The sequence below is a fragment of the Cryptomeria japonica genome, chromosome 2 (assembly GCF_030272615.1).
Source record: "Cryptomeria japonica chromosome 2, Sugi_1.0, whole genome shotgun sequence".
NCBI classification, from domain to species: domain Eukaryota; kingdom Viridiplantae; phylum Streptophyta; class Pinopsida; order Cupressales; family Cupressaceae; genus Cryptomeria; species Cryptomeria japonica.
The window spans coordinates 522,881,429-522,903,641 of NC_081406.1; the positions used below are offsets into that span (position 1 = coordinate 522,881,429).

A 22,213-nucleotide genomic window follows, 5' to 3' on the forward strand; every position below is an offset into this window, starting at 1 on the left:
GAGGAAATCCTGCTACCTGGGCGATACCACTTTCCATCATCCGCCTAGGCCTGCCATAGGCGTTAGGGGAAAATACCCGGTCTCTGAAGTCCTGAATGTCGATGTGGCCCAGGTCAGTATCGCCTACGTTTTCCCATATGCTTTGGACCTTTGACTCCCTTGGTCCTCCTCTTTGGTAGTGATACTTCATCTTCTCGCCTTTGCGAGGGATGTCTGATTTAGAAGCCCGAGATGTTCCGGTTGCACCAGGTGTCTTTGAGGATTCTACCATAGATTTAGGCATCTATCCTGCACAACCGGACGCAGATTACGAGACGAGATGAAGGAAACAAAACAGGCTAGATAAAAGGGATACGCTAGCGCATAAGGAACAATGGAAAACCGAAATTTGAAGAAACCATGATACTTCAGAAAAAGAGCCTGATTAATTTGGACATGAAATATTATTAAGCTCTTTGATTAAAAAATTACTATTCGGTTGTGGTTCAAGCACTTAGGTGTTTAATGATCGCTAAATTTGCACTTAGTCTTTAAGTTCAGTTTTTAAAAAATGAATGAGGTTTAAAATTTCCTAAGTCTGAAATTTACATTCCTGGTTAACTTTTTGGATAGACTCTGATTTTGCCGCTTTGCTTGATGCCTTTCGAAGGGGAAAAGATGCAGTCTACGGGATTTAATCATTTAATCAATTTTGCATAACACATCTAACCAATCTTGCATATATTTCAAATGATTCCAAGGGGGACAAAGCGAGCTTACCTGGCAAATACGGTGTCAATCCACACAAACCCGACCTACAAGGTTGGTTTCTTTTTTTTAAAGTTTGAAAATGCCCTTCCCCAACTTGCAACTTTAACGCGCTTGCCGATTTTCGGGATAGAGGGCATAAAATGTGAACACCCTACCTTATGCCTTGCGTTTTTTGGGAGAAATGCAGAGCTCACGATTCATAAAAAGAATGACGTTTTCCCCAAGTTTGAAATTTGCCTCGCAATTTTCACGCGGAATGGTAGGGTTTCTGGCCTCTACACAAACTAAAAAAAGCTTCACGATTTTAGTCTTTGGTGTGAAGTTCGGGCTTTATGGCCTCTTTGCAAGCTTTTACACTTTGACTTTTACCTCCTTATTGCCGAAGTTAGGGGTTCTACCTCAAATGCAAACTTTAAAAAGCTTCGCGATTTACCCTCTGTCGAAGTTCGGGATTTTATGACCCTTTTCAAGCTTTAAAAAACTTCGCCATTTATCCTATGTTGCCGAACTTCGGGGTTATTGCCCTTTTTGCAAGCTTTAAAAAAGTTTCGCGTTTTAGCTATGCTGCGAATTTCGGCGATTTGGGTCTTTTTGCGACCTTTAAACGCTTTAATATTTTGTGCTTTATCTACGTTTTCCGAACTTCGGTGTTTTGGAAGCTTTTTCAAACTCTTGATATTTTAACCTATTATGCTTTGTCGCCGAAGTTCGGCGTTTTCACGTCTTTTGTAAAGTTTTTTACTTTTCGCATATGCACTCATATTGCCGAAATTCGGGATTATTGCCCTCTTTGCAAAGTTTCGATATTTTTAACCTTTTCGCATTTTATTGCTGAAGTTCGGGGAAGTTGGAGCTTTTCTTTTTTTTAAACTTTTAAAAGTCTCGCGCTTTAGTCATTATCGCCGAATTTCGGCGTTTTAGGAGCCTTTTTCAAAGTTTTATACTTGGACATTTCGCGCTTAATCGCCGATGTTCGGCATTTTATGGAGCTTTGCAAACTTTTTAAACTTTTTCGCATTGGCTCTTTTTGGCAAAAATCGGGATTTATACCACTTTTGCAAAGTTTTAGACTTAGGCGATTTACTTCAGTTTAAACGATTTTTTGAAAAGTTTTCAACTTGAGCGATAAACTCACCTTGCAGATTCCCAGGCTTACGCTTATGACAACATCGTCCCCTGGACTGATTATTGGCACACTCAAAAAAGACGCGAGACACCCTGTGCAGAACTCAACAGGGCAAAGGCTAAAAACCAAAAATAGGGGGACCCTGTCGGCGACAGGGAGCGTGTGCAATGCACAACAGGATGTTGGTTAAGTTAATGATATTGTCAAGGTCTTCGATGGTATCATCTTCTGTGTAGACTTGGTCATAGTGTCGTTGCTCATTTTCCTTAGCTTCGTAGATATGTTGTGGACGGAATTCAAGTAATCGAGACTTTATGCCTTGTCCTTCTTGAGAAAGGGGTGTATGTGTAGCACCTTAAGGGACATCTTTAGTAACATTTGAACAACTGCCCCATTCATAGTCATTAGAATCCGTTTTAGAAGTATTATCCCAGAGTCTTTCAGTGTTGTTGACAGGTATGTTGTAAGGTGAAAAGAGATCTCTGATAATTGATACCAGTCTTGTCTTTTCGTATTCCGAATCAGAGCCTGCTTGTACTCTTTGCATTTGTTCATACACTGTTTCTCTTTGGGGAGTAGTGATTTCTTTAGGAGGTGATTTTGCCTTGTTTTGAATAGGTTCCTAAACATGGTGCACTTCCTCATAAGATGCTTCTTCTTTTTGAATGATTAGCTCCTCTTGTCGTTTCTCTTTTTCTTGGTGTTCTTGCTCTTTCCTTATTGTTTCTGTTGCTTGGTGTAGTGCCTCTTGCCATGAGTCCTCTTTGCATTTCTGCTTTGCTTTTCACTGAGATTTTTGATATTTATTTTGTTTCTGCCTTGGGGGTATGCTGTGTCCATATCCCAGTTCTGTTTTGTCTCGAAAAAATTGTGAAGGAGGATCTAGTGGTTTTGTAATGCCTTCTTGACGCTTGCCTATAGGTCCTTTGCCGTTGTATCCCATCTGTTGCATGATCAGGAAACCCTTTTCCATACTGATGTGTGGGTATGGCTACCTCCATAGTAGCAGCTCTGACTTCTCCCTCATCCTTGTATAGCCAACTAAGGATGTCTTTGTCTTCTGATTCATGTGCTAGTGTGCTTAATTGAATAAATTTGCGATCAAACACGGTGATGGGCTATGTTGCTTGATGTGTTGATGCAGAAGGTTGTCCATAAGATTTTGGCGATGCTGGCAATTTGGATAAGCACATGGGTTCGAAAGAGTATTCTCCCATGCCTTGTTCTTTGATTTTCATCTTTTGTTTGAAATCCATGGACAAAGATTTAAGCTTTTCTTGATGATGATTGGGTGCTGAGGAAGTTTGAGCTTCCCTGTTGTGTGGAACCAAGCTGCCTTGAGTTGCCCCCATAGCATTGCAATGTTGAAAGGGGTTATTGTCAGTCGAGATGGAAATTTCCTGCCCATTATATGGGAATTTGACACACTGATGGTAGGTTGAAGGTACTGCTTGCATTTCATGTATCCAAGGACGACCCAATAGAATATTGTATGTTAAGTCTATGTCTAAGACTTGGCACATAGTGTCCCTTTGTATCGGTCCTACCTGAATAGGTAGTATCACTGTTCCCTTGGATGATCTTTCTTCATCATCATATGCCTTGATGGTGATCTTTTTGTGTGGATCAATAGATTGTTCAGAGAAGCCTAATGCACGGATAAGTTTTAAGATACAGATATTGAGACCAGCTCCTCCATCTATTAATACTCTTTTAACTGGATGTTTTTAGACTAAGACTTCAATATAAAGGGGAGTATTATGTGGATGACTCAAAGAGATATTATCATGTTCGGAAAAGGTGAGATTATGAGGCCCTGTCATATGAGCCACCATGGCTTGAAATTTGTCAATATCCAGATCTTGAGGCACATTTGTTTCAACTAGTGCTTGTTCCAAGATGTCCTTGTGTTTCGGCGAAAGTTTGAGTAACTCAAGTATGGATATCTGAGCAGGAGTTCTTTGCAGTTGACTTACCAAATCATATTGAGTCTTGGGGACAGTGGTCGATGTTGATGTATGCCCTTTCAAGACATATTTTTGTGCTCTGGTTGTCACAATGATTGATGTATGGTCTTGTTTGTCTTTGATCTTTATGACATTTATTTGATTATCCTTTGTTGATATATGATTGATAGTGTTGTTGTACAAATGATTTATGCGAGCTCCTCGTGTATTGTTTGATGATGAAGCTCCTTCCTTGTTGTAATTCGGAAGAGGATTTTTAAAGGCGTCATGATCACCATTCGTTTCTAGACCATCAGCCGTTAAATCACCTCTATTGATCATATCTTGAACAATGTTTTTTAAGCCTCATGCAATCATTTGTGTGATGTCCTTTGTTTCGATGAAAATCACAGAAGTGCGAGTCATTCCACCAAGGTGGTTTGATCTGGGGTTCGAAATTGTTTATGGTTGGAAATGTGATAATCTTGTTTGCCAGGAGTTCGCGAAATGTTGATTCTAAGTATTGCCCCAATGATGTGTAGATGTGTCTATTTGGGAAATTGTTGGTGTTACCTCTTTGATTTGGATTAGTCCCTAGATTAGTATTTTTGCCTTGGGTATTGTTGTTGGTGTTTGCATTTGAAGGTCCTTGATTGGTACTTTGCGGATAAGTGTTAGTGCCTTGGTTAACACCCTTTTGATTCTTGTTAGCTTGCGGATTACCTGATAAAGCCAATACTGGTTGTTTGGACTTCATATCATTAGCATCAGTTCCTCCCTCATTAACAACGTTTTTGTTTCTGGTCCAAAACTGGGATTTGTCTAAAGTGTTGTTGTTGTTTTGGTTGTTAAAGTGGGTGTTGGATGAATTAGTTCCTTCCTTAAAGAACTTCAATGTTCCTTTCTTGATGCATGCTTCCTCTACTTGGATTTCGTTTTCGATCAACTTGGCAAAAGATAGTATGCACTGGACCTTGAGTAGATAACTCATCTCACTATTCAGATTGTCAATAAAGATCTCCATCTTTTCCTTTTCGGGCACATCTCGAGGATATCTCGAAACCATACGTCTCCAACGCTAAAGAAATACCATGAATGTTTCATTGTTTTTCTGTTTGGTATTACATACATCCAACATGATGATTGCGTGTTGAATGTTATAGGAGTATTGCGTGATAAATTTATTTACCAACTCATCAAAGGATTTGATGGGAGGTGTAAGTTTAGACAACCACTCCATTGTTTGCCCTCCCAAACTTCTTGGGAATAGCCTTATCAAACAAGTATTATTGTGAGCAAATTTAAGGCTTATGGTACAAAATTCTGGAAAATGATCACGGGGATAACTCTTACCATCATATTTATCGTATCTGGGTATATCTGAATTCGGGGGAAAAGGTATCATGTTTAATCTCCTGTCAAAGGGGTAAGGACAAATTTCATCCAAGGAGTATCATATTGTGGTCCCCTGTTGCATGTCCTGCATTTGTCTTTGCAACTTTTGGATTTGTTGGGTAACAGTGACCAAAGGTGCATTTGTTCGCCAAGGGAAAGGTTCTTCTCTTTCATTATCCCTAGTTCGGGCATGGTTGTGTTCAGGTATGTTTTCAGAGTCATGTGTTTCTTCTTCTCTCTATTGTTCTTGATATATGTAATTTCGAGACCTTGTCCTAAAAATTTGTTCATCGACCTTAAGTTTTCAGTATCGAAGTCTTCAGGAAGCCTAACTCCTTTGCTTGTTAACATGAGCATATATTTTTCTTTGTCAGCTTCTATTTGTCTTTCCATAAGCTTTTGGAACAAGGGGTTTTCTTGACATTCTTGGAGAAGTTCCTCAGTGATCTTTGTTTCTCCCAGATCAGTATAGTCGAAAGGGTTTGATAATCTACGACCCATACTTGACTCTGGTTACGGTTCGCTTTGCTTGTTTTGTTGAGAGCAAGTGACAGCGGGCATCTAGTAGAAGATTTATGTGACAAAAGGAACAAACTCCTCTTCTACTTGTTCAGGGGTTGGTGGTTCGGGTCGAGCTACATTATAAGTGATACAGAATTGTGGGAATAAAGAGGGATTGATCTGTCCTCCACGATTCAAGCATTGGTTGAATGCTGCTTTCTGAATGTAATTTCTGCTTCTTAAGGGTTCTTTGTCAAACTCGTTTGATTTGCCTTGAAGATATAATCGCATATGGCGCAAAAATGCGCGATGTGATTTAAAAAGTTGGCGATTTATATAGAGAAACTTATTCCATTTGGCAAGTTTTTTAGAACTAGGTTGTCTCTTCTTCAACTCAGTTTTGTGATGAAGACTTGTTCTTCTCAAAATATGAGGAGTGGTCATACACAAATGATCAATGGTTTCCTTCGATGTTTGGATTGAGATACCTTGTTTGAAAAATTTAAGCTTACTTTATCAAGTAGAGGTTTAGAGTCGCCTCCACGACAAAGTGTGTCAAATGATATGGATAAGAGTATCCCGATATGGAAACTCGATTTGACAACTTAAAGTTTAAACTCGGTATGTTGTTTGTTTGATAGAATCCGTTTAGATGGCAGACCTTTTGATCAATGTGATGGTACTACCTGATTTTGATTGGATAAAGTTTTATCATGTGCTAGTTTTGGATTCGACAATTTTGCTCTAAGGATGCTTGCTGGATTTTTGGAATATTTGCTCTAATGATTTGGTTCAAATTTTGATTGGTGAGTTCGACAAAAGGTCCAAAAGGGTATTTAGGACAGATGATAAAATTTTCCAAATCTGCTTGGTTTACTCTCTATTTTTCTGTGTTTTAACCATGTGTTAAAACAGAGACTGGATGCACTAAATTATGATCTAGATGCGCTACCCAAAGTTCCCTATGTGCTAAGCTGCCTATGTTATGCGCTAACTCAAAGTTTTGAAAATTGTTTTGACTGGGATGATTAAGCGCTATTATGTCCTGAATCAGCACTAAAGTTTAGACTAGAAGCGCTAAATTTTGCCCCCAATGCGCTGGGCTGATGCTCTAAAGCACTAATATGGTATCCAAAAGCGCTAGTGAAATGTTTATCAGGAAGACAATTGTTATGCACTAGCTTGATTGATAAAAGTGCTAAGATTTGGTTGGTACGCGCTAGAGAATGTTTCAGATGTGCTAAGAAATTTCTCTTATGCACTAAACTGCCCTGATTGCTCTATTTCTGGCTTTTTTTGGGATTTTCAACACTTGTTTGTTTTTGATGGATGATTTTCTGAAAATATAACTTGAAAACATAGCATGAAAGAGACAACCAATTTTGCCTACGCTAAACAAATAGTGTATGTTCTGGGAGGATGTGTTCAAATCCCCAATGTTTTTACAGGTTTGGATACAAAGAAGACAAATCAGACAAACTCTTTATTCAAGGGTCATCAACAATACCATAGCCCACTAGTCTCGATACTCCGTCAGCTCAAACAGTCCTGTCACCTCCTAGGGGGCGCCCCTTTTTTTGCTTTTTGCCAAAAATTAACCCAAAGTGAATTGTTTCACAATTGGGTAGTTATCTTGGGAGTGGATTCTTCCCCACCCTTGCACTATGATATCGAAGATGTTTGGATACTGACTCGGCTCAAGGTTTCTATTGCTAAAGTTCGTACTCAGGCTTCCTGTTCGGTCTTCAATGATAAACTCCCTCGGGAGGCTTCCCAACCTTTAGAACAAAGGCTTTACGTATCTTAAAGATACTGGGGGAAGGCTAATCGCTGAGCAAAACTGTTGAAGGGACTTTCGTCAACCTCCACTTTTGATTATAGTGGGTTGGAACACTTGGCGATAAAGTCGTTTCCCACTTAGGTCATTCCCCTCTCACCGACCATTTAAATGGCGCTCTAAGAGCAACTCGGGAGGGCAGGCCTAGTAAAGGAATTAAGTACTTGAAATGAAGAAAGCATAAGAGTAGTTTGGCTTTTTGATCACCCAATTAAGGGGAGAGCATATACCTTCCACTTTCGAGACAAAGCACACAAGTGTTCTTTTTAACTTTTCAAAGCAGTGATTTGCTAAAGTCTATTTGGAGATGTTGCTCCAAAAAGCATGGTGTTCGTTTTAACCTTCAAATCGGTGATTTTCTATCTAAGTAAAAGAAATCTTGGTCAACAAATGAAATTTCGAAATTGGTCAACAAAATGTAAAGTCGATAGGGGAAAGCTTTCCCTCTTTTCCTTGCCTAAAAATTAAAGATGAAGTTCTTTTACCTTTGCAAAATAAAATGGATTCTTTTAGACACCAAAGGATGGTGAGGTTCATTTTAAGCTTTGCAGAAAGTAAATTGTGTCTTGTTCTTTTTAGAGCTTCCAAAAATGAAGTGTTTTTCCTAACTTGCAAGAAATCAAAAGTGTTTTTTGTTTTTCTTCTTACTTTGCAAATAAAGAAATATGAATCTTCTTTTAAGCACCAAAAGAAAGCCTCATGTTCATTTTTAAGCTTTCCAAAATGAAAATGTGAGGTTTATTTTAACTTTGCATAAAACGGGGAGAGTGAATTCTTTTTAAATCAACTTCCTTTTGAGGAAAAGTAAATTAAAACAAATTAAAAATTTCGAAACTAACTCCTTCCCCTACACAAAAGATTAAACCTACACACAGTCAATGATAAAAAAGTTAGTTTGGGCTTACACAAGCCTAAAATGATTTTTCCTAGTTACAAACTTTTTCCTTTGTTCTACCAACCCTATGCGTTAAACTATAACACCAATGCGCTACAGAAAGGCACAAATGCGCTACAAAAAAGACCCTATGTGCTAAGTTGTGGCTGGGATGCGCTAGACTGATTTCATAAAGCACTGTGATTTTACAATTACGAGCAGAAGTGTTATGCGCTAGTCTAACTACTGAATGCGCTAATGATAAGGTCTAATGCACTAAACAGTGGGCAATATGCGTTATAAAATGGTTTGGATGCGCTAACTCAGCTTTTCCGCGTACCTGCAATATTAGTCCTATATAAAAAACAATGTTATTTATGGGGTTAAGCCCCATGGTGGGCGCCAAAAATGTGTGGGGGAAAAGTGGTGCAATGAAAGGGAAATTTCGCTTTCTAGACAAGTCCACACACCAATGGGACTCTTGGTGCAAGTTACAAAGCTATGTTGAAATAGATCAACTCCCCAAGGGACGTTCCATTGTTCTCTATCTCACAGGATCCCTCAAGCCAATGCCTTTGCTCTTAGATCACTGAGCAAAGTGACTTAGGAATGACAACTATGAGAACGAGGGATATTGATCAACTTAATATGAATGCATTCCTAGTTATGCATGATATTAAATCTAGTATGAGTTAAACTAGCATGGATATGATGATAAGATGAAAAATTAGTGAAATCTATCCTAACATGATATACTAGTCTAATAAGAGAATGCTATGATAATAGAAATACTTCTAAAAATGCTTATTTAGATGATTTCTATTCAAAGAGAGGCTAAATGCTTGATTTAAAATGATTATATTAGATGCTTAGTAAAATGTCTATAAGTTTGATACTAAAGACTTGGATATGAAAATGAGAAGAGAAGGGCTCCATTTATAGGAAAAACAGGGCAATGGATGGTCAAGATTGGATGATCTTAACAAGGGCCCGGATTGAAAGTTAATCAATTTCAATTTTCACCAATGAAATGGTGTCAATTGTCAACAAGAGGTTGCTTGAGAGGAGATGTAAGAAGCATTAAATGCTTGAGAAGACCTCATGGTTACCTTAGGAGGTAAGGGTTAAGGTTAGGTTAAGGTTATCCATTGGATAAATCTTTTATCCAAAGGATAAACTCTTGTGCAAGGGTTAAAGGAATAACCATGGTCAAAGCAATGAATGTTTGATGAGACCCTTGGGTTAGATGAAAGTTGAGTTAGAGAGAAAGTCTCTAATCATGCAAGGAGGTTGAGTTAATCATTAATGGTTAGGAAGACTTTGAGGGTTAACTTGTTGAAGACATAAAGCCTTTAATGGTTTTCAAAGACTTTGAGGGCTTTGAGAAGTGACTTCTCTATGCTTAGGGATGTGACAATATTTAGGAGATGGATTAGGCTAAATTAGAAGTGTTTAGAAGAATCTAGAAGGGGTTTAGAGAGGCAAGTGGGAGATGTAGGATTTTGCAAGTGGATGGAGGGGAATTTTAATTAAAATAAATTACTTTATTTCAACAAAAATAGATGCAACGTGCATAATACAAGTGGGGGATTAATATAAGTAAATTAGATTAATTTACTTGCAAGGATCAATTTAATTAAATGTAAATTTAATTAAAAGGGGAGGAAGGGGAATTAATTAAATAAAGTGATTTATTTAATTAAAGGTTAGAAAAGGCTTAGGTGAAGTTAATTAAATAAATTGAGTAACCTATTTAATCAAATAGATGAATATGAATAATTTAATTAAATAGAGGAATGAGGTTAAAATGAATATTAAATGTTAAAATGAATATTAAATATTCACTTAGGAAAGTGGTCATTTTTATACATCTACACGAACAAACTCGACCGACAAACCCAAAGGGCAAAAATATTATTGCCCAAACCCACGAACCGGATTTGTGTACCTGAACCCAAACTAGTAACTTAGCTAGAAGAATATAGTACATCTCTCTGCTCTTTCTAGTAGGAATTGTTTTGCTTGACTATTACCAAGCTCACTTCCAGCCTTAGTTATTGTACACCAAGGGGATAGGGTGGGTTCATAAATATGTGGATGGAAGGAGGCTTGAGAAATTATGCTACATGTTAGCAAGCAATATAGACCAAACTAGTTGCACCTTGGAGATTGCGACCACATGGCCACTTGTCATGTGCTCATTGGCATGTTTCCACTTATGGGATCGTATATTTATGGTACACTAACCTTTATTGATTTAGCGTTCATAATTAGTAGAATGCTAGTCACACGAGTATCGAATACCATTTTTGTTATAAGACAGGGTTATCACAAAGTATCTAGTTCATTGGAAGAACTCACCTATAGAGAATACCACTTGGGAGTAGAAAACTTCTTGTAGCTGACTTTCCAATTGCATGTGAACAAGAAATTTTTGGAAGGGAGAACTTGTAATGACCCCTTTCTAAATTATTTAAGTTTGAGAGTGTTTAGGTCACTTTTCTACTTTCGATGGGATTTCGGACTTTCTGGTACTATCATGCATTGCTTTCATTCCCGATGCCTTCGCCTCCCAATTCCCACCTGTGGGCTTGAGACTTTTGCCTCCCCATTTGCATAGCAACCTAATTTGTTGACCCCCACTTCTCTTCCCACACATTCCTCTTCAAATCTTCGGGGCTTTTGAAGATAACCCATCTTTGCAAAAGTGTTAGTTTGGTATCCCAACCCCCAAATCACTGAACACTCATTATCTTGCATCCTAACACCTCAAAATCCCATCCTAACACTTCCTTTGACCCAAACACTCAAGCATGCACTTTTACAAAATCTCACCATTTGAATGAACTTCACCCACCACCACAACTGACCAAGAACACCATTAATGAGCCCAAATTTGAATATGATAAAAATGGCAAGAAACTTTGGGCCCATGCTAGGCACTCAAACTCATATAAGGTAGACAACTTCATTAGTTTGGATCTGATGACAAAAACCGTCGGTTTCTAGAGATTAGTGGACAAAACCCCATCGGTTTCCTAGGGTTTGGAGGATGAAAGCCCTTTATATTTGTGAGGGCAACTTCACATAGAGGTTGCATCTGCAAGTCAAGAATAGTGGATTTCAGCATTCGGAATATTTTTTTAAATATATTTTGGATCATTGTAATCTTGGTAATCAGAAAAATGAAGTTACAAATTTTGAAATCATGGAATTGAACTTTTTGAATTAAATACTTCGAAATAGAATTTAATAATAAATGGTAATAATAAAATGATAATAAATGGTAATAATAAAATTAAAACATTAAAAATTAAATTAAAATATAAAATAATATAATTAAATATGACTAATTAAAAATTAATTAAGTTAATGAAAAGTCAAAAGTCGTGAAAGGAAAAGTTGTGACTCCCTCAACAATGAGATATAAAAAGAGAAGACAACCTCATTTGAGAGGGAGGATAAATTAGAAATGAGAAGTGCAGATCTGATTACGAAAGGTTGTGTCCCTTTCAAAGGGTAGAAATAATGAAGAGTTGCACTCTCTCAAAGGGTGCTAATGGTGAAGGGGTATGTCACTTGCCAAAGGGCATACATGATGAAGAGGTGTGACCTCTCCCACATATTGAGAGATATAAAGGTAAGGAATCAAAAACATCTATGGAGATCACCATTGATTAGAAAGGATAGCTGCGTAGGCAGAGCCAAGAGAAAGGGGGAAGATAGCAGAGACATCGAAGGTACGTACATGTATGTGGATGTGTGTGCCACACACACACACATAAATATACTTGTAATTTTGATAGTTATGTCATGATTATTATAATATGTAGGTTTCAGAATTATGTCATGATTATTATAATGTGTATGTTACAGAATTATGTCGTCATTATTACAATGTGTATGCTACAGAATTATATCTCAATGTTTATGTCACAAGATTATAATTTAAATAATAATGATAATATGAATTATAAATTAGATGATATTGATAATATGATTGGTTATGAAATGTTGGATATCAATGAATGATAATAACGTGAGTATATGATGGAAGCTATTGAGAGGAAATCTCGGTAGTCTAATTCAGGGATTATTGTAATCTCTGGTAGGCAGTATATACTGAATATCTGTATGCATATATATGGCTTGGTTGACTAAGTTCATCCAAGAAGAGACGGATCTGGCCGGTCCGTTCTGAAGACTTGGATGATGAGGTGCATCATCCAAGGCAAGGAATTGACATAGGGTCTTCCTTGGATGGCTTGAGTGTAAGAAATTACACCCAAGACAGGAATCGAATTAACTTTCGATTTCTTGGATGGCTTGGGTGTAAGAAATTACATCCAAGACAAGAATCAAATTAACCTTCGATTTCCTGGATGGCTTGGGTGTAAGAAATTACATCCAAGACAGGAATCGAATTAACCTTCGATTTCCTGATATGGCTTGGAACCAAGATGGGTTCCAAGAAGGCGAGCCCCACAGCCGCCTAAGGACATGTCCCATTGCTGCACAAGTATCCTTTTTAAGAATTGAAATTAGTATTAATCGAGTAATTGAACTTTAATTGCAAATTATATTAGTTATGTATATATTTTTGTTGTGTTCTAACAATCTATTTGCAGGATAATGATCTCTAACTAGTAGGGACATTATAGTGGTATGAAAGCTATGATCCTGCCATCCTGTAGGGTAATCATTGGATCATTCTAGTCAATAAGAAGAAATTTGACAATAGGTGTATTCACGTGTATGCTTTGTGTTTGCAATTATCCATGTGTATGCTTCGTGTTTTTCATGTGTATGCCCCGTGGTTTGATTCATTTGGCAGATGACTTAGTTTGAGAAAGTTAGAATCGACATTCCTTGAGGACAAACAAATTTGGGAGGGGTGGACTATAATGTCCCCACTTCGAAATAGAATTTAATAATAAATGATAATAATAAAATTAGAACATTAAAAATTAAATTAAAATATAAAATAATATAATTAAATATGACTAATTAAAAATTAATTAAGTTAATGAAAAGTCAAAAGACATGAAAGAAAAAGTTGTGACTCCCTCAACAATGAGATAAAAAAGAGAAGAGAACCTCATTTGAGAGGGAGGATAAATTGGAAATGAGAAGTGCAGATCTGATTACGAAAGGTTGTGTCCCTTTCAAAGGGTAGAAATAATGAAGAGTTGCACTCTCTCAAAGGGTGCTAATGGTGAAGGGGTATGTCTCTTGCCAAAGGGCATACATGATGAAGAGGTGTGACCTCTCCCTCGTATTGAGTGATATAAAGGTAAGGAATCAAAAACATCTAGGGAGATCACTATTGATTAGAAAGGATAGTTGCGTAGGTAGAGCCAAGAGAAAGGGGGAAGATAGCAGAGACACCGAAGGTACGTATATGTATGTGGATGTGTATGCCGCACACACACATATAAATATACTTGTAATTTTGATAGTTATGTCATGATTATTATAATGTGTAGGTTTCAGAATTATGTCGTGATTATTATAATGTATGTTACAGAATTATGTCGTCATTATTACAATGTGTATGTTACATAATTATATCTCAATTTGTATGTCACAATATTATAATTTAAATAATAATGATAATATGAATTATAAATTAGATGATATTGATAATATAATGGTTATGAATTGTTGGATATCAATGAATGACAATAATGTGTTTATATGATGGAATCTATTGGGAGGAAATCTCGGTAATCTAATTCAGGGATTATGATAATCTCTGGTAGGCAGTATATACTGAATATCTATATGCATATATATATGGCTGGGTTGACTAAGTTCACCCAAGAAGAGACGGATCTAGCTGGTTCCCTCTGAGGACTTGGATGATGAGGTGCATCATCCAAGACAAGGAATTGACATAGGGTCTTCCTTGGATGGTTTGGGTGTAAATTACACCGAAGATAGGAATCGAATTAAACTTCGATTTCTTGGATGGCTTGGGTGTAAGAAATTACATCCAAGACAGGAATTGAATTAACCTTCGATTTCCTGGATGGCTTGGGTGTAAGAAATTACATCCAAGACAGGAATCGAATTAACCTTCGATTTCCTGGATGGCTTGGGTGTAAGAAATTATACCCAAGACAGGAATCGAATTAACCTTTGATGTCTTGGATGGCTTGGATGTAATTTCTTACATCCAAGACAGGAATCGAATTAACCTTCGATTTCCTGGATGGCTTGGGTGTAAGAAATTACATCGAAGACAGGAATCGAATTAACCTTCGATTTCCTGATATGACTTGGAACCAAGATGGGTTCCAAGAAGGCGAGCCCCACAGCCGCCTAAGGACATGTCCCAGTGCTGCACTCGTATCCTTTTTAAGAATTGCAATTAGTATTAATGGAGTAATTGAACTTTAATTGCAAATTAGATTAGTTATGTATATATTTTTGTTGTGTTCTAACAATCTGTTTGCAGGATAATGATCTCTAACTAGTAGGGACATTACAGTGGTATCAGAGCTATGATCCTGCCATCCTGTAGGGTAATCATTGGATCATTCTAGTCAATAAGAAGAAATTTGACAATAGGTGTATTCACGTGTATGCTTCGTGTTTGCAATTATCCATGTGTATGCTTTGTGTTTTTCATGTGCCTGCCCCTTGTTTTGATTCATTTTTCAGATGACTTAGTTTGAGAAAGTTAAAATCGACATTGCTTGAGGACAAACAAATTTGGGAGGGGTGGACTATAATGTCCCCACTTCGAAATAGAATTTAATAATAAATGATAATAATAAAATTAGAACATTAAAAATTAAATTAAAATATAAAATAATATAATTAAATATGACTAATTGAAAATTAATTAAGTTAATGAAAAGTCGAAAGACATGAAAGGAAAATTTGTGACTCCCTCAACAATGAGATAAAAAAGAGAAGAGAACCTCATTTGAGAGGGAGGATAAATTGGAAATGAGAAGTGCAGATCTCATTGAAATAATAAGTGCAGATCTGATTACGAAAGGTTGTGTCCCTTTCAAAGGGTAGAAATAATGAAGAGTTGCACTCTCTCAAAGGGTGCTAAGGGTGAAGGGATATGTCACTTGCCAAAGGGCATACATGATGAAGAGGTGTGACCTCTCCCTCATATTGAGTGATATAAAGGTAAGGAATCAAAAACATCTAGGGAGATCACTATTGATTAGAAAGGATAGTTGCGTAGGGAGAGCCAAGAGAAAGGGGGAAGATAGCAGAGACACCGAAGGTACGTATATGTATGTGGATGTGTATGCCACACACACACATATAAATATACTTGTAATTTTGATAGTTATGTCATGATTATTATAATGTGTAGGCTTCAGAATTATGTCGTGATTATTATAATGTGTATGTTACAGAATTATTTTGTCATTATTACAATGTGCATGTTACATAATTATATCTCAATGTGTATGTCACAATATTATAATTTAAATAATAATGATAATATGAATTATAAATTAGATGATATTGATAATATGAATGGTTACGAATTGTTGGATATCAATGAATGACAATAACGTGATTATATGATGGAAGCTATTGGGAGGAAATCTCGGTAGTCTAATTCAGGGATTATGATAATCTCTGGTAGGCAGTATATACTGAATATCTATATGCATATATATGGCTTGGTTGACTAAGTTCATCCAAGAAGAGACGGATTTGGCCGGTCCCCTCTGAGGACTTGGATGATGAGGTGCATCATCCAAGGCAAGGAATTGACATAGGGTCTTCCTTGGATGGCTTGGGTGTAAGAAATTACACCCAAGATAAGAATCGAATTAACCTTCGATTTCCTGGATGGCTTGGGTGTAAGAAATTACATCCAAGACAGGAATCGAATTAACCTTCGATTTGCTGGATGGTTTGGGTGTAAGAAATTACATCCAAGACAGGAATCGAATTAACCTTCGATTTCCTGATATGGCTTGGAACCAAGATGGGTTCCAAGAAGGCGAGCCCCACAGCCGCCTAAGGACATGTCCCAGTGCTGCACTTGTATCCTTTTTAAGAATTGAAATTAGTGTTAATGGAGTAATTGAACTTTAATTGCAAATTAGATTAGTTATGTATATATTTTTGTTGTGTTCTTACAATCTGTTTGCAGGATAATGATCTCTAACTAGTAGGGACATTACAGTGGTATCATAGCTATGATACTGCCATCCTGTAGGGTAATCATTGGATCATTCTAGTCAATAAGAAGAAATTTGACAATAGGTGTATTTACGTGTATGCTTCGTGTTTTTCATCTGTATGCCCCGTGTTTTGATTCATTTGGTAGATGACTTAGTTTGAGAAAGTTAAAATCGACATTGCTTGAGGACAAACAAATTTGGGAGGGGTGGACTGTAATGTCCCCACTTCGAAATAGAATTTAATAATAAATGATAATAATAAATTTAGAACATTAAAAATTAAATTAAAATATAAAATAATATAATTAAATATGACTAATTAAAAATTGGTTAAGTTAATGAAAAGTCGAAAGACATGAAAGGAAAAGTTGTGAGTCCCTCAACAATGAGATAAAAAAGAGAAGAGAACCTCATTTGAGAGGGAGGATAAATTGGAAATGAGAAGTGCAGATCTGATTTAAATAATAAGTGGAGATCTGATTATGAAAGGTTGTGTCCCTTTCAAAGGGTAGAAATAATGAAGAGTTGCACTCTCTCAAAGGGTGCTAATGGTGAAGGGGTATGTCTCTTGCCAAAGGGCATACATGATGAAGAGGTGTGACCTCTCCCTCATATTGAGTGATATCAAGGTAAGGAGTCAAAAACATCTAGGGAGATCACTATTGATTGGAAAGGATAGTTGCGTAGGCAGAGCCAAGAGAAAGGGGGAAGATAACAGAGACACCGAAGGTACCTATATGTATATGGATGTGTATGCCACACACACATATAAATATACTTGTAATTTTGATAGTTATGTCATGATTATTATAATTTGTAGGTTTCAGAATTATGTCATGATTATTATAATGTGTATATTACAGAATTATGTCGTCATTATTACAGTGTGTATGTTACATAATTATATCTCAATGTGTATGTCACAATATTATAATTTAAATAATAATGATAATATGAATTATAAATTAGATGATATTGATAATATGAATGGTTATGAAATGTTGGATATCAATGAATGACAATAACGTGATTATATGATGGAGGCTATTGGGAGGAAATCTCGGTAGTCTAATTCAGGGATTATGATAATCTTTGGTAGGCAGAATATACTGAATATCTATATGCATATATATGGCTTGGTTGATTAAGTTCGTCCAAGAAGAGACGGATCTGGCCGGTCCTCTCTAAGGACTTGGATGATGAGGTGCATCATCCAAGGCAAGGAATTGACATAGGGTCTTCCTTGGATGGCTTGGGTGTAAGAAATTACACCCAAGACAGGAATCGAATTAACCTTCGATTTCCTGGATGGCATGGGTGTAAGAAATTACACCCAAGACAAGAATCGAATTAACCTTCGATTTCCTGGATGGCTTGGGTGTAAGAAATTACATCCAAGACAGGAATCGAATTAACCTTCGATTTCCTGATATGGCTTTGAACCAAGATGGGTTCCAAGAAGGCGAGCCCCACAGCCGCCTAAGGACATGTCCCAGTGTTGCACTCATATACTTTTTAAGAATTGAAATTAGTGTTAATGGAGTAATTGAACTTTAATTGCAAATTAGATTAGTTATGTATATATTTTTGTTGTGTTCTAACAACCTGTTTGCAGGATAATGATCTCTAACTAGTAGGGACATTACACAATTTATATGTGCAGATCTGTTTATTTTATGTAGACATTTTAGCTCTAACTATCTTGTATGAATGTTTTGGCCAATTTTCATTGCATTATTCCAGATATGAGCAATCTATATGAATATTTTAGTTAGGGTTCACGACAATTATCATTGAGCCTATGTTCAAATGTTGTTGTCCTATGACCTAAGTCTTGGATTGTTTTAATCAAGTGAGACTTGAAATCATTGACCAATGACAGCCCAATAAATTTTATCTTCACATTCTACTGATACCTACAAAGCATTTCCTAGTTTATGATCTTTTTGTTCCTCTAGAAAAAATCAAAACATTGATGGGATGGCATTATATTAATAAATAAGAACAGATCTTCTGTTTAACAAATTCTTTCGAGATTCTTCTCACAAAGATAACCAAACCAAATGTTAAAGTCCTTGATGAATTCCCATTTTTTCATGCATAGAGAACATACTTGTTGAGAGATGCAGCAGATCCTCAGGTCTACTACAAGCTTTCATAGACCCATATATCAAATGTTCCAAAGTTGATATGGACTGAGGTGGTAGAAAATAGAAGGCTTGAAAAGCCCCATTATAGCTAAATAATTTAATCCTTTGGATAGAGAAATTGATCAGCTTTCATTGAGAAAAAAAATCTAGGGGCATATCCCTTCCTGAGTCACAGATTTAGAACAATTTTCACCTAAAGAATATTGAGTCTCTCTACTGTTGCACCTTCTTTAAGTTCTTCTATCCCTTACTCACAGGGAAAGAAACACTCTTTGTGTCTTAGGCTTTTGATGGTCACTATGACCTGTCACTTGGGGAGGGTGCACCTCCTTCATTCATTCAGAGAGCCAGATGTATGTTTGTGCCCAAATCATATAAAATCTGCAGCCAGGATCTGGTAGTGTAGGAAAAGCAGTTAATGAACTTTTCTGTTTGGGTTGGACTCAATGTGCTTATGAGAGGCTCTGAAAGGGTTTAATCAGAGCCCAGAAAAGAGGAAACTTGAGGAAGAAAATAGAAAAATTATGGTGAAAATTTGCATTAGGATGTCTCATTTTTATTTGTAGAAGAAAGTACATTGCACAACAGTAAAGCAAAAACTAAAATCCATCTGTGAAATAAATTGCTTACATTTAAAACTGACCTTGAGATTAACGAATTCAAGTGATATTTTCATGTAACTTCAAATATTCTTAATATTAGAGGTGCACTTTAAGCAATGTTGTTTTCCTATTGGTTTATGTAACACACAGTTATTGTTGGGATTCTGCCTCAGATCTAATTAATGAGGGAAATCAGAAATCTTTTGGAGTTTTATTCTACCAAAGCAATTTTTCTTTTACTAGCCATCATTATAAAGTTTTCTTTGCGCAGAATACACCGTGTTTATTATTTATTTTAAAGTTACAATTTGTCTTGCATTTTATGCTCTAAAAGTATCCATATTGAGATGATTTTGCTGTCAGATAAATATCTTCTTCTTTTTTAAAAGAGCTGACAACTTCTAATATTATTCTTTTCCTAAATTTTCAGGTCAGAGTGCATGATGATACCGTTTCATGCCTGCAAATAATTGATTCTTCTAGTCAGAAAATGGTCACAGCATCCTGGGATGCAACGATTAAAATATGGAACATTGATGAAGGCAGAGGTAGTTGGGCAACAACTTTTGGTTCATCTAAGAAGACACAAAGTGCCAGTAAGTATATGAATAATGAGCATATGATATATAATTTGTATTCATATGGGAATCTAGCCATTTTAATTTTTGGAAAAGGTGAATTTATATTATATAAAACAATTAATGGTTACACAACGACCAAATTCACTGAGGCATAGGCAAATTTACAAAGAAGAAAATAAGATTGTTTAGACTACCAAATATGAAAGGACAAAACAAGTTTGGGCGAGTCCCGTTTCTCTTTAGAGTACATCATTTGAGTATTCAGATTCTTATTTCACCAAATATGAAAGGACAAAACACAAAGATGGGAGCTGTTTTGCACAACATACAGCACCCAAATATTGACTGTCTCTACCATCAACTTAGATAAACGAAGGATCATTGAAGAATATATACATAAGCAGAGATCACATCTTGTAAACGAACTAGCAAGGTAAGAAAGGACCACTTCCCTCCTCTAGATTGTTGATGTGCCATATAGTGGAAGTGGAGGCCTGAAGTTTACATAAAGTTTTTGTGCTTGTCCCATGAGCATTCAACTTCTTTGAGGTCCCTGCCTGTGTGGATATTCTCTTTGCAGCAAGTGGAAATGTTGGTATTGTCCTAATAATTTCAGAAATCTGCCTTTCTGCAGACTTGGAAGGAGGCATATCATGATGGCCTCAAGGGATTTCTCATGTTGTTTCATAACCTTTGCTTAGTTTTATCATCAAAGTGTTCATTGATTAAAGTTTTGGGACTGTTTGAGAGCATAATGAAAGAGTCTTGACAAAACACACTCAAAAGAGGGAGTATGCTTCCTCGTCTCCACCATTTGTACAGCACTGTCAGTTCTTTGGAGATGCATCCAATGGAATTAAGAAGTGAGTTGTTGGTAGAGTTTGGAGGTGGAGCAGTAACATAATGTGGAGTATAAGCATTTGGCTGATTTTCTAGGCAATGGGGTAGGATGAAGGGTACCATAAGAGTATTTGATTAGGAGGATATATTGAAGGAGCAAGACTGTGGATGGGGAGGCAAAATAGAGTTGTTTGGGTACTGTTGTGCGAATCGCACACCCATCCCCGTCTTGGACAGGGACCCCCCAGTTTGTGCCTTTTTGTCCTTCGGAAGAGGAAGGGGATATGAAGGGTCAAGTGCCGCTAAAACCAAATTCGGCCTCTAGGACCATATTGAGAACTTAAAACTCCCCAATTCTCGCAAAATCACCTAAATGCGAAGAAAGAGTTAAGGCCTGCAATGACGTTGAAATGCTGATTTTCGCCAAGGGATACAAAGGAGATAAAGAATGCAAAGTGCCAAGGTTGACAAACTCACCCAAGTGCCAAAACTCGCACTTTTTAGTGAAAAGTTGGCAAAATGCCTCAAAGGGCTGAAATTCGGACCTTTTAGCCAAAATGTTAGAAAAGTGAAAAGTTGGCAAAATGCCTCAGAGGGCCGAAATTCGGACCTTTTAGCCAAAATGTTAGAAAAGTGAAAAGTTGGCAAAATGCCTCAGAGGGCCGAAATTCGGACCTTTTAGCCAAAATGTTAGAAAAGTGAAAAGTTGGCAAAATGCCTCAAAGGGCCGAAATTCGGACCTTTTAGCCAAAATGTTAGAAAAGTGAAAAGTTTGCAAAAGTACCTAAAATCCCGAAATTGGCCATAAAGGGGTGAAAATGTGAAATTTTTTAAAGTTTGCAAAACACTCTAAAATCCCGAAAATGTGAAAGTTTTTAAAGTTTGCAAAAGTGCCCAAAATCCCGAAATTCACCATAAATGGGTGAAAATGTTAAAGTTTTAAAAACCTTGCAATTGCTCTCAAACCCTCGAAAATGTGAAAATAAAATAGTAAGGCGTTAACTTAAAGTTTGCGGAAGTGCCATTTAGGCTGAATTTCGAAAACGTCTAAGTATGAACTTTTAAAAAAAACAAAAAACTTTTCGAACGCCCCTCTTGCCCGAAATTGCCAGGAACAACTAAATTCGCAGGAGTAAAAGCGTTAAAACTTGGGAAATTTTCAAATGACCCTCCAGGCATTAAATTTTAATATTTGTTAAATTAAATTAATTAATTTTTCAAATTGATTTATTGAAATGAAATTGATCGTTCACAGGTCGCAGGATGTCATTAGAGAACCAGGAGAAAGACTTGAAACGCAAATTGAAGAAGGATCGCAATCAAGGCGAGGTGCTGAAAACTGGAAAAGAAAAAAGATGTGGGAACGCGTTGCAGGAGCGCGAGAGCAACTAAACATTGGGAACTGTGCCACTGAACAAAGATGAAGTCCACCACCGAGACCAA

At 36.8% G+C, this 22,213-nt stretch overlaps 1 protein-coding gene across 1 annotated transcript in view; it reads left to right on the forward strand.

The window, feature by feature from the left end:
* LOC131035250 (uncharacterized) overlaps positions 1-22,213 on the forward strand; it is a 367,961-nt gene that overhangs the window by 275,244 nt on the left and 70,504 nt on the right. Inside the window, exon 18 of the mRNA XM_057966917.2 lies at positions 19,780-19,945. Within this exon, the coding sequence (XP_057822900.2) occupies positions 19,780-19,945 (166 nt within the window). The remainder of the gene's footprint in view (positions 1-19,779; positions 19,946-22,213) is intronic.